Genomic DNA, 12,935 nt, shown 5'->3' on the forward strand with positions numbered 1-12,935 from the left:
AATAAAAATAAAAATCATAAAGCAGAAAATGTGCTCTAAGTGTGAGTTATTTTTTTTTTTTTAACTGAGTCCTCCTAAGTAAAGAAAATCAAACTTAAATGGAGAAAATATCTTTATTACAATATTAGAAACTTATTAGACTCCAATAAAGTGATAAAGATCAAATTAGTTTCTATAATGAAGTCAAACAAGAAGTTTATTGAACTGAGCAAATGAGAAGATAAGACCAAAATTTCCAAAGCCTGCATCTGAGAATTCTCTCTTTTGTACTTTCCCTTGTTGTTGATCTCTCTATCCACTTCAGTTTTCTTTTTTTTTTTTTCTAGAATTTTAATTTATTTTCAACCTTCTTATATATATATATATTTTTTTTTTCAATTAAAAATAGTGGTTATAATAATTATTATTGTAATGTATGATGATCCAGCTATAAATGACACAGTTGTCAAAGTTCACCATCTTTGCTTTCCCTTCACTGCTCTCTCTCCTCTTTTCTTGATATTGTTTTCCTCAAATTGCAAATCAAAGCTTTCTTCTTTCCAGCTTTAGAACACTCTCTCTCTCTCTCTCTCACCAACAAATCTCACCCAACTTTTTTTTATTTCCCCTCTATTAACCCTTGCAGCTTCACTACTTCAAATTCAATCCTAAAATCTACAAACCCTAACTCTCTCTCTCTCTCTCTCTCTCTCTCTCTTACATACATTATTCAATAGTTTGAGAGTCAAAGTTTCAATCTTTCTTCTGATTCCTTGTTGGAATTTACCTAAAACCGAGTTCTTTTCCTTTCTTTCTGGGTTTTTATTTGGTGGGCTGGAGAGAAACTTCGATTGCAATTCAATCCATTAACTAAGGCAGCAATATATGCTAATTGCCTTCTCTTCTTTTTTTTCACTTTCTCTTTGGTTTGCTTCAAATCCAAAGCAAAGCAGAAACCTTTGAGCAGAAGATAGATAAATAAATCAAAAAAGGCAACAACTTTAGTCGCCAAGGTAACATTCATGGAACTCACAAAAAAAAGAACTGCTTTTTTTTTTTTTCCTTCGGTAGCATTTATATGATTCTTCTCTGGTGATAATGTCTCTTGCTTCAATCGTAAGTGATTCCTTTCCAATGGGTTTAAGAGCCACCCGGGTTTCCTTTATTTTGTTTTTGTGACTGATGTTGGGGAAGTTAATGCACATAACTTGTTTGTTGATATGCCGCAATTAATTGCTGAAATTGCGCGTGCTCTTTTTTTGAATCCTGTTTCTTCTTCTTCTTCTTCTACTATGTTGTGTCAGCTTTTTTGGTCGAACTGGTTAATGCAAAACTTCTGAGTCGGCAGCTTTACTTACCCATTTTTAGATTCTTCCATTTGTCCAAGAATCCTTTTTTCTTGTAAGATTTGTGAAAGTCAGAGATGTCTTCTTCTTAGTCCTCTTGATGTTTTTGAAAGTTGAATGTTTTTCTTGTTTACTAGGTGGGAATTGTGAAGTTGTGAGCAAAGGGGAAGATAAATTGTTGACCGGATATACAGGACCAAAGATATGTCTTCTGAGAGTTCTTTGACTGCTGGAATGTCTAAGAAAGTCTCTTTTTTAGGTTTGACGGGTATGAAGCTGTGGGTATTGATTTGTTTGGTAGTTTGCACATTTGTAGTTTTGGTTCTCTGTATCCTCTCCCTATGGATTGCGTTCCGACGAAAATCACGGAGATCATCTCACAAGCTGTTACCTTTCAGTCAAATACCACACGTGGCCAAAGATATCAGGGTTGATGATAGAGTTGGTGGGTTTCAAAATCATAATGAAAGTTTGGGTTTCACAGTTGCTGATAAACCTAGTGACAGAAACTCGGGAAAGATGATGTCTTACTTGGGAAGAACCAAGTCTAGTGATAATGATAGTATAAGTCAATGTAGCTCTGTGCATCATCATGAAAGAGCTTGTAGTTCTCACTCCGGTGAAGAAGGAAGCTTTGGAAACGCTTGGAGACAAGCTTCCCTATCGCAGGGTGGACTTGTAACAGCATCTCCTTTGGTTGGTTTGCCAGAGATATCTCATCTTGGTTGGGGACACTGGTTTACCCTTAGGGATCTTCAGCTAGCCACCAACCGTTTTTCTCCTGAAAATGTAATCGGTGAGGGTGGTTATGGAGTAGTTTATAAGGGTAGACTCATTAACGGTAATGATGTTGCTGTGAAGAAGCTTCTCAACAATCTGTAAGTTTTTGTTTGGGATTTTCAAAGCTTTGTGAACCCTGTATTGGATTCCTTTTTACTTGTTTAGTAATCATATCACAATTTTGTCTCTAGGGGACAGGCTGAGAAGGAGTTCCGGGTTGAAGTTGAGGCTATTGGTCATGTACGGCACAAGAACCTTGTAAGGCTTCTAGGATATTGCATAGAGGGTGTTAATAGGTGAGTCTTGCTTGCTTCTTATCAGCCTGAATATGCTACTAATCATTAATTACAGCCAAATGAATAACCGTTAATGCTCTGAGTACTGAGTAGAACTAGGCCCTTGAACCAATTTTTATTTGGACGTATTGCAGGATGCTTGTTTATGAGTATGTGAATAGTGGTAACTTAGAACAATGGTTACATGGAGCCTTGGGGAAAGATAGCACTCTCACTTGGGAGGCCCGCATGAAGATTCTTGTCGGTACTGCACAAGCGTAAGTTGCTTAAACTGTCGACTGTTGTTGGGCCTCTTACTTGAAGTTTAAAGTATAACTTATTGACATGCTCTGCACTACAATTCACAGGCTAGCCTATTTGCATGAAGCAATAGAACCAAAAGTAGTCCACAGAGACATTAAAGCAAGCAATATCCTGATTGATAATGACTTCAATGCAAAGCTTTCTGATTTTGGGTTAGCCAAGCTCTTAGACTCGGGTGAGAGTCACATTACAACTAGAGTCATGGGAACCTTTGGGTAAGTCTGAAATATGTACCCTCTTTATCGATTGATGGGTTTTTTTCATCTATTAAAGGTCATGTGTATGTGCTTCAGCTATGTAGCACCCGAATATGCCAATACAGGTCTATTGAATGAGAAGAGCGACATTTATAGCTTTGGTGTCCTACTTCTAGAAACTATAACTGGAAGAGATCCAGTTGACTATGAACGTCCAGCTAATGAGGTAAACTAATATGTGCGTTGTCAATGTATCCAGGAGTTATGAATATGTTAATTTGGTGTTGAAACATGCTTTCTTGTTGGCAGGTGAATCTGGTTGAATGGCTAAAGATGATGGTTGGAACAAGAAGAGCTGAAGAAGTTGCTGATCCAAGAATTGAGCCCAAACCCGCTACACGTGCTCTGAAACGTGCACTTCTTGTTGCCCTGAGATGTGTGGATCCCGAAGCAGAGAAACGACCTAAAATGAGCCAGGTTGTGCGGATGCTTGAATCCGATGAGCACCCTTTTCGTGAGGTATGTATACTTAGTTCACCGCTTTTAGACGAATTCTATGGAAATATTCAACTTTGTCATACTGTAACAAGTGATGGTTCAATTCTACAGCAATATTTATGTGTTTTGTACGTATATCAACAAACTAGTATGTTTTTTTTGCAGGAGCGGAGGAACAGAAGGAGTAGAACGGCGAGTATGGACATTGTCGAGACCACAGAGGAATCAGCTGAGACAAGCAAACGGCCTGGTCACTCAGAGAACCACACTACAGAACCTGAGAAGACTCGTGTATAGAAAATATGTCGCAGACCCAGTGAAAAACTCAGCTAAGTAACTTCACGCCCTCAAATGCTCTACTAATTGATGACGCATGAGTTTTATCATGCTTGTCAAGAAACGAAACAAATCGGGTTAAAGAAGACTTCTATCCCAGTTCAGATCAAAAGAGCTGTTCCAGTTATTTCCAACATCCCTCCAGGTATCTAATGATGCAATCTTGGGAGCCACTACTTTTATGATTGAGGAGCATTTTTCTCTTGATCTCTGTGATTTTTGGCTCTTCTAAAGTCTTAGACTCTTAGCCAGATTAGATTTGTTGTTGTACTATGAATTGAATTTATATGTCATCCTCTCTCTCTCTCTTGATTGAGACATGTATATAATCATGTTGTGAGTCTTGTGACAGATGTGAAAGCATTACTGTTTTTGCAAGAAGGAAACGAAGAGGCCTTTCTCTATCGTAGCTTTTGATGTATAAATTATGATGTTATCAGATTTTTATTCAAGAATATATCAAACAATTACAGTTTGTTTTTTTTTCTAAGATCGCCTATTACATTCTCGATATTTTAACGTGAGTCAGCCGAGTTGTAGTGAGACCAATACTCTTTCACAAGCTTTCCAAACAAAGAGTTTTCATCCTTCATCAACTTCATTGGTTCATCATACTCCACAATTCGTCCTAGAATTCAATCAAAACCAATCAAATATCTTAACAAACAGATTCAGAGAAAGAATTTAAGATGATGCAAATACAACACTCACCATCGCTTATGGAGAGAACCATTGTACAATCCATAACAGTGGGGATACGGTGAGCAACTGTGATGACGGTACAGTCTGCAAATTCACGCCTAATTGTTTTCTGAAGTATCAAATCTGTTGCATTATCTATTGATGCTGTGGCTTCGTCAAGGACTAATACTCTGCTTCTTCTCAAAACTGCTCTCCCCAAACAGAACAACTGTCTCTGTCCCATGCTCCAGTTTGATCCATCTTCCACAACTATCAAAACAATAACCCAACTTTGAGCCACACAAAACATCTACCTAAACAGAACAGTTGTCTCTTTTAATGAAACTCAGATTTGTTACCTAATGAATCTAAGCCGTTTTCTTTTTCTTGAACCACCTCTCTTAGTTGACACTTGCCAAGAACCTGCATTTAAAAAATGGTTTTTTTGGGGAAAGTTCTTCATAAGATTCATAGTTTTTGAAATTGTTTATCAAGTTAGACATACCTCCCAAATCTCAGCATCTGAATGCTGACACAAAGGATCCATATTAAATCTCACTGTTCCATTGAACAGAGTTGGATCTTGAGGTATAATCCCAAATCTTGATCTCAGATCATGAACTCCGATTCTGGAGATGTCAACACCGTCAACTACAATCTTTCCTCCAACAGGCTCAACAAGTCTGAACAAAGCACTGATCAGAGTTGTCTTTCCACTACCAGTACGACCAACAATTCCAATCTTGTGCCCTCCTTCAAATATGCAACTGATTCCCTTTAAAACCAATGGTGATTCTCGTCTGTATCTTATCTGCATATTATCAACATTATAAGATTAGCAAACTCTCATTTTCTGAATCAGTTAGTGAAAGTGTGTGTTAACCAAACTTACCTGCAAATCAGTTATTTCGACTCGGCCAGTAACCGGCCAATTAACCGGTGGTCGAGTCTCTTCTATAACTTCAGGAGCCTCAGGTGTTAAATTTGTGTACTGCTTAAGCCTCTCAACAGAAATGATCCAGTTTGCTAAGTAGCATTGGTTCTGTACGGAGTAAACAAGTCCCATATTCAATGACAAACCGTAAGATAGCGCCATACCAATGAACCCTGACACAAGAAACAAACACCATTAATTAGCTAAACAGTGAATCACATTTCAAGGAACTTCTATTTTCAGTGATGCAGACTCACCAGAGCTAAAAGTCCCTGTAGGAAGCAAAACCATGCAGAAAGCAGTGGAAGCAAGAACAATGGCGCTGACGGTTTCAAGCCGCTGGATCAGCCATTCATTAGCTGCAAAACTGTGAAAGAAAGGACTAGCATTTGTATCTATGAGTGTGAGACTTTTCTTGAAAAACCTCTCTTCTTCATCAAATGCTCGTATCGTTATTGCTCCTGCTACTGATTCTGCTAAATGATTCGCCACATAAGATCTTGTCGTGCCATTGATCCGCATCAACTCTTTCGCTGTTTGGAAGTAGTACTTCTGTAAACCGATCAGACGAAAAGAAAACAAAAAGTCTTGTTGGTTCGTTTTCAAGAAACACACAAGATCTATCAAGAGTAGTTCAAGAAAAGAAAGAATCTGACCTGTAAACGAAAGGCTAGATAAACCATGGGAACAGAGACAAACAAGACTTGCCAAGTAACAATAGCTAACACTCCAAGACTACAACCTGTGTTTACTGTAGATGCAACCACAAAGATCAGACCGAAAGGCACGTCAAGATCTACAATGCTCAAGTCAGATGAAACCTGCAAATCCACAGAAATCACAGTTTAAGAAGTGGAACTAATAGAGAATAAACAGAAATATTCATCAAGTTCATTAGCATTTACCCTGCTAAGAATCCTTCCAAGAGGTGTAGAGTCATAAAATGACATAGGAGCTCTAAAAAGAGAGTTAAGAAGCTGAGAAAACAAAGAAGCTGATGACTTCATGCACATAATCACGACACAGACAGATCTAACCATCAGGCAGAGAACTGAGCATAACCCAATCAACAAGTAGACCAATATCAACTTCAACGTGCTAACTTGCGGGTTATCTACGTTTGCAGCCATCCAAGAGTTCTGAAGAATCTGTCCAATTGCAAATGTGACCTGAGATAAGCTCGCGATGAAGAAGAATATGTAACCTTTGTTCTGATTCATGTACTGTATGTACGGTCTCAACCCCGTGTCTCCCTTCTCTCGCTCTTCTTGTTTGATCAAACGACTTGGTTTCAAGACCTTGGATTGAGAAGAAAGGACTCTGTTGATTTCCTTCACCGGTTTGCTGGGGTTGTCTACTGTCAACACTCTTTCGGAGCCAGCGGTTTCTCTGTGAGCGTTCACTAGATCTTGAAAGTCTCGGCTTCTAGCTAGGAGTTCTTGGTATGTATCGGCTTCAATGATTTCTCCATCTGACATTAACTAGAGAAAGAAGTACAATAAGGCTTATGAAACACAACAACAACCAGAAAAATCAATAATTCTACTTTCAAGATCAAGTATTCAAGTTACCAAGACAGAATCAAAAGCAGGCAAGAAATCAACTTGATGTGTAACCAATAACACAGCTTTCCCCGCGAGAGCGTCCATAACATATTCCTGAAAAATCACGCTCATTTAGCTTCATTAGTTTCCAAAAAAATGACAACGCGAAAAATATATGTAGTAAGTACTTACTTGGAACAAACTCGAAGCAGTGTGTGCATCAACGGCACTGAATGGATCATCAAGTAGATATATATCTGCATCTTGGTATAGCGCACGAGCGAGTTGAATCCTCTGTTTCTGTCCTCCACTTAAATTTACACCTCTTTCACCAATCTCGGTCTGGTCTCCATCAGGTAAGAGCTCAAGATCTTTGTCTAGGCTAGACTTTCGAATTGTCTCACGGTAACGTTGTTCATCCATCACACCTCCAAAGAGGATGTTATCTCTTATTGTCCCTGTCTGGATCCAGGCTGTTTGTGAAACATAGGCGATGGTACCATAAAAATCAATCTGTTGGATATATCAAATCAAGATCAGAAACATAGTTTTCAAATTATATTAAGTTGTTAAAATCATAAGCTAAGAGGACAGATGGAACAATTGGCTTACCTTTCCTGAGACACATGGAGTTTCACCAAGAATAGCAGCTAAAAGTGTTGACTTGCCTGAGCCAACTTCACCACAAACAGCCACTTTCTCCCCAAACTTAACCTCAAGACTCACATTTCTCAAGTTTGGTTTTGTTGAACCTTTCTCCTCCCAGGAAAAGCTCGCAGATTTAATAACAATAGCGTTCTGCTCACCTTCTGATCTCTGCTTTCTCCTACTCTCCCCACCTTGAAGCTCAGGAGCTTCTAGAAATGTTGCAATGCGACTGAAGGCGACTTTAGCCTGAATAGTCACTCCGATAACATCAGGGATCATTCTTACTGGATCTTGGACCAGACGCAGCGTTGCCACAAAAGTGAAAACGTTACTTGCTCTCAATGGAATGTTTAGGAAATAGCAAGTTGCAAAAGTTGCAGCAGAGACAAAGACCGGTGATGACCAGAACAGAACCGCATTGTAAGCCTTTCTCATCTGAACCGCCTTCAAAGATTTCAACTCTGTGTTCCTTAGCTTCTCAATAACCTTCTTGAAATGTGATTCCCACGCATAGAGCTTCAAGACCTTCATGTTGACAAGAGACTCATTGCAGGCCTTGAGCCGCTCGTCCTGAGAGGTCATGAGTTCGCTTTGGAACTTGTTCTGAAGTTTGGCGATAGGAGCATTGCATAGAACAGTAAGTATTATCACAGCTAGAGCTGAAAACGTAGCAACTCCCACAGAGTGAAAGAGAATCCCAAGCGCGATTAGTAGCTGAAAGCTTGTTGTCCAAAGCTGGTGAAACCAATATGGAAACTCCCCAATTCTGTAAGCATCAACAGTTGCGTAGTTCATAATCTCGCTTCCCGAATGGATCAGTCTTGAAGAGTTGTTCAATCTCAGCTGTTTCTTGTTTATAGCTGCAGTTAGTGAAGACCTCACGCGTAAACCGACAAGTCTACATCTGAAGTACCATTGTCTTTGTGATAAAGACTCTATCATCTTTGAGAAGAACAGCAACACAGCCAAGACAAGCCCTTCATACCTAAATCTTGCATTGCCTTCAGCAACCAAAATAAAAGCATTCAGAAGCAAAGGACCAGCCGAAACAGCAACAATCTTCATAAAAGCAAAGCAACCAGAGATCAAAAGCTCTTTCGAGACACAACTAAAAGTCACTTTCAAGATCGAAGGCCTACGACAAGAATTCCCTAATCTTCTCTTCTGCTCATTGAGATTCTCCTCAAACAAGGAGTAACACGTCTTAGCACGCTCGTCATTGCGAAGCTCGGGTATATCTTCTTCCTCCAAGTCCTTCACATTGCCTCTCTTTATCAGAGAGTTCAACCACCAGAATGATAACTTACTGAACAACCCAGCTTTAGCAAACTGGCTGACCCGGTGATCAAAATCAGATTTTTCATTGAAACCATTTGAATGATCACCAGCATTAAGAGGCTCATACAAACTACTCTCACCAGATTCTTCAAATCTGTAGCCTTTGTAAGCACTCAAGAGTAATAAAACTGAACCAGGGAGTAATAAAACATCAAGAACCGTCCTAATCGACACTTCCTCTCCAGAAAGAGCATTGTTCACAGCCAAACAACTCGAGACCAAAGCATAGAAGAATGAGAAAATAGATAACAATCTCAAAGAAGACTTTCGAATCTTTGTTCCTCTAACGCAAACGACTAGGTTTATTAACAACCATGTAAACCCTTGAATCAGAACCACCAGCCAGAAGATTAAGGGCTTATCGTGATTCTCTCGTAAAACCGAAATCGCTAAAATCAAATCGAGAGATCCGATGATGACGTTGAAAACAGGAGACACGATTCGTAGACAATGGAATCTATAATTATTCTTGGGAGATTCCTTGAGAAACAAGGAAATAAAGAGAGTTAGGGCTGAGAGTGTGATACCGAAACATATCTGCAGAAGTCGAAGAGTGCAGTTTGATGATGTCTGGTGATGATTCTCGCAGAACCAAGTCCAAAAATTTTCTATCATTTTTTTTTTTCGGTTTCTCCTCTCTTTTAAAGAAAAAAACCAAAAAAAAAAAAAAATCAGGAAATATTTTCGTACTCACTTCCCCTTTTTTCCCGTCTAATTTCTCTGGACATTCAAACAAGAATGAAGATTGAACCAAAGAAACAAAATTATGTAAGAGCGGGAAACGAAAGATCGATTCGAGAGAGAAGAAGAAGAAGAAGAAATTGGTTAGTTTCTATGAAAATGTAAAAGACGAAAGAAAATGGAAGAAGTACTCAACTTCTCTGCCTTCTCAGAACTCGAATTTATCTTTTAAGGGAAAAAATATATTATTTTTGTTTGGATTCTCTTAACTGAATTATTACATTAGTTGATTTCTCTAATTTTTGGAGGTTTTATCGCTTTACCCTATTACTGAAAAGTAGGAGGTTTCACTTTCACACATTTCCAAGGATAATAATATATTTATTATTATTATTATTTTATTTGGTATATCATAAATTTTGTAGATATTAATAGAGAAGCTATACTCTTGAAAAAAACTGATGTGTTACCGCTAGAGAGCTTTGTCCACTTTTTAGCAAAATAGTCTTAAATTTTCTACTCAGTTACATTAAAACTAATAAAATAATTACATACTATTTTAAAGCAAAATTTCACTAAAATTTATATACAAATATACAAGTCAAAGTTATATTGATATCTTAAAATCAATAAGAAATCAATATAAATATTAATTTCTTAAAATTAATATAAACAAATTATTCTAAAAAAGCTATAAAAACATATCAGTTAATATAAAGTTAATAAAAATAAAGAACATATAACTTATTAAACATATAACTTATTAACCAAATCATATAAAAACGAAATGTTAATTTTATGTTAGTATTATTACCATAATAATTTAAATAACAAGCTTTCAATAGTTATTATAATTGATTATAAAAAAGGTATATTACTCCTGAATTATCTCCAACTCATTAAAAGAAACTTAATTCCCAATAAATATAGATTTATATATATTCATAAATAAATATAAAAATGACAACAAATTAGGATATATCATGATGTGTGATTATTTATATATATCTAAGTATGCAAAAAATTAATCTCAACATTTAGTGTGATTATTCATTAAAAATGAAAATATTGATAACCGAATAGGAATATACGTTCTAATTATATATTCATCTATGTGCTATTAAAAAAGAATGAGACAATAACTCTTATCATTATAAATAAACTTAGTACCCAAAAAAGTCATAATATATTTAAAATGAGTGATTATTAGATTATGCAAAAAATTTATAGTTACTCGATAAACCATAAATATAAATTTGATTTTTAAAACACACAAAAATATATATTGCCATAAATTGTAACATTTTATAAATATTTTCTTTACCACGTTCACATATTTCACTGGTGAAATGTAGTATTACACGAATACGTTGATTTTGGAATTTTATTAAGTTTTATAATGGTTTTTTAGCAATAATCCATCATTTATAGAAAATATCAAAAGATTTAAATAGCCTAATCAAAAATATTAAATCAATAATTAGATTATCTTCAGAAAATTTAGTTTAGAATCTGGTTGTTACTAACATATAATAAAATTAAATAATTAAACTATTGAGTAATTTAGTATATGTTGTTATGGTTACATAATAAACATGCAAATTATTATGATTACAAGATAAAACATAAGAAGATAAAATTTGATTTTTAAACCACACAAAAGACATATTGCAATAAATAGTAACATTTTATCAATATTTTTTCTACCATAAAACCTCTTACACATTCAAAGATTTCACGGGTGAAACGTATTTTTTACACGAAAAAATGCAGGTTTGAATAGATAAATAAAAAATATTATGTTTGACACAAACTGATATTGGCATTATAATGCGGGTTGTTACCTAGTTTCATTTTACTTTTCCCTTATCACTCCTCTACATATCCATACAAAAAGAAAAGACAAATAAACTCTGAAAAGAGTACACACTACACACCACACCACACCACATGACTAAATATATATATATTTTTTTTTTCACATGACTAAATAATCACACATGATTAAATATAATGTATTCGTATCAGCTTTTATCAAAAATAATTGACTGTTATTTCTTATTAAACCTATACATTAATAGGATTTTAGTAGAAGCGTGAATGTGTGATTATTTTTCAAAAATAAATTCTGAATAATACTTATATTTATCTTCTTTTGTTTCCTTTTAATAGCGTGAATGTGTGGTTATTATCTTTATGGACTATGGTGGTTGTCCATATTGAACTACAAATACTATTACGTCAAAAACAGAATTAGAGAAGACTTTTACATTCAACAAGTTTATGAGATGCAAAATATTACCGCGTTAATCTTGTAGAGATGACTCATTTGCCTTTCTCCCGTATCTTTCATTCGTGAGTTGTTACGGCGGTCAATTTGTTCACAGTAGGATCATGAAAATGCAAACTGTTTCAAAGTATGAGAAAATAAATAATTAAAACAAAAAGAAAGAAATTAGAACTAATGATTTGCATTTTTTTTGGGTCATTGAATACATTATTTGGTATTGACTAGAATAAATATTTAGAATACAAACTTTTATTATTTTGACTTAAACTAAGCTTAACTTGCCTTTGCTCACAAGATAATTCATATCTCATTGAGAACTAGCCTAGCTCAGCTACTTCATATAATCTATCAACTCAATTTAGATAGCTGACATGATTTTAAAGACATACTGTAGTTCCAAAACCATTTTTATCCCAAAACCCAACATGAGTTATAGTGGGTTGGGGCAGAATATTGAGAATATGAAAATGTGATTGGTTTACTCTTCAATATAAGAAAATGGTGCAGTTATATAAATTTGGGATTGGCGAAATGTATTTATTACTATGACATGATTGGCGATATGTTCTAGTTGGCATCTCAATTCGCATATACTATTATATGAAATGAAGGTATAAAATACGAAAGCAACAATACAAAAAGAAAACATTATGCAATTGGATATGTATACTTTATATGTTTCTTTCTGAATCTCAATCGCATTATAAATGTTAAAGCTTGATATTATAACACGTGACTGTGGGACAGCGACACCCACGGGAGTCGGATCCAAATCGAACTTAAACTTCTTCACAAAATATTTATTTCTGACCATTTTATTAATGTTTAATGAAGCTACTAACCTTATGTCGTTTTCGCCAACCATTGCTTTTCGTTGGTGACTGCTTCTTTTTATGATGTCTCCAAGAGACTCCGTAATGAAAAAGAACATTTACTTTTAACTTATGATATATTAGGGCAAGTCCATTGGTAGTCTTTAATTTTGAGACTCTTAAATTTTTTTAACAATATATTGTGTACTTTTTATAAAATAAGAACTTTCCTCTGAAATTTCCTTTGTAAACTCTTTTCCTCCGGTTTGGGC

The 12,935-nt window shown here is 35.6% G+C and overlaps 2 protein-coding genes across 2 annotated transcripts; one reads left to right on the forward strand and one right to left on the reverse strand.

The window, feature by feature from the left end:
* Positions 446-4,139, forward strand: LOC104788151 (probable receptor-like protein kinase At2g42960). Its single transcript, XM_010513843.2, has 8 exons — positions 446-992; positions 1,463-2,203; positions 2,297-2,401; positions 2,536-2,658; positions 2,749-2,919; positions 2,998-3,127; positions 3,211-3,420; positions 3,565-4,139. Exons 2-8 carry the CDS (start codon positions 1,530-1,532, stop codon positions 3,694-3,696), a joined length of 1,545 nt encoding a protein of 514 aa, XP_010512145.1. The 5' UTR covers positions 446-992; positions 1,463-1,529; the 3' UTR covers positions 3,697-4,139.
* On the reverse strand, positions 4,161-9,809 carry LOC104788149 (ABC transporter C family member 10). Its single transcript, XM_010513842.2, has 11 exons — positions 7,507-9,809; positions 7,087-7,407; positions 6,922-7,008; positions 6,256-6,831; positions 6,007-6,171; positions 5,608-5,902; positions 5,309-5,523; positions 4,922-5,227; positions 4,776-4,839; positions 4,447-4,686; positions 4,161-4,363 (listed from the first exon to the last, which is right to left on the reverse strand). The coding sequence occupies exons 1-11, from the start codon at positions 9,493-9,495 to the stop codon at positions 4,251-4,253; spliced, it is 4,371 nt and encodes a 1,456-aa protein (XP_010512144.1). The 5' UTR covers positions 9,496-9,809; the 3' UTR covers positions 4,161-4,250.

This window comes from Camelina sativa, chromosome 5 (genome assembly GCF_000633955.1).
Source record: "Camelina sativa cultivar DH55 chromosome 5, Cs, whole genome shotgun sequence".
NCBI classification, from domain to species: Eukaryota; Viridiplantae; Streptophyta; class Magnoliopsida; order Brassicales; family Brassicaceae; genus Camelina; species Camelina sativa.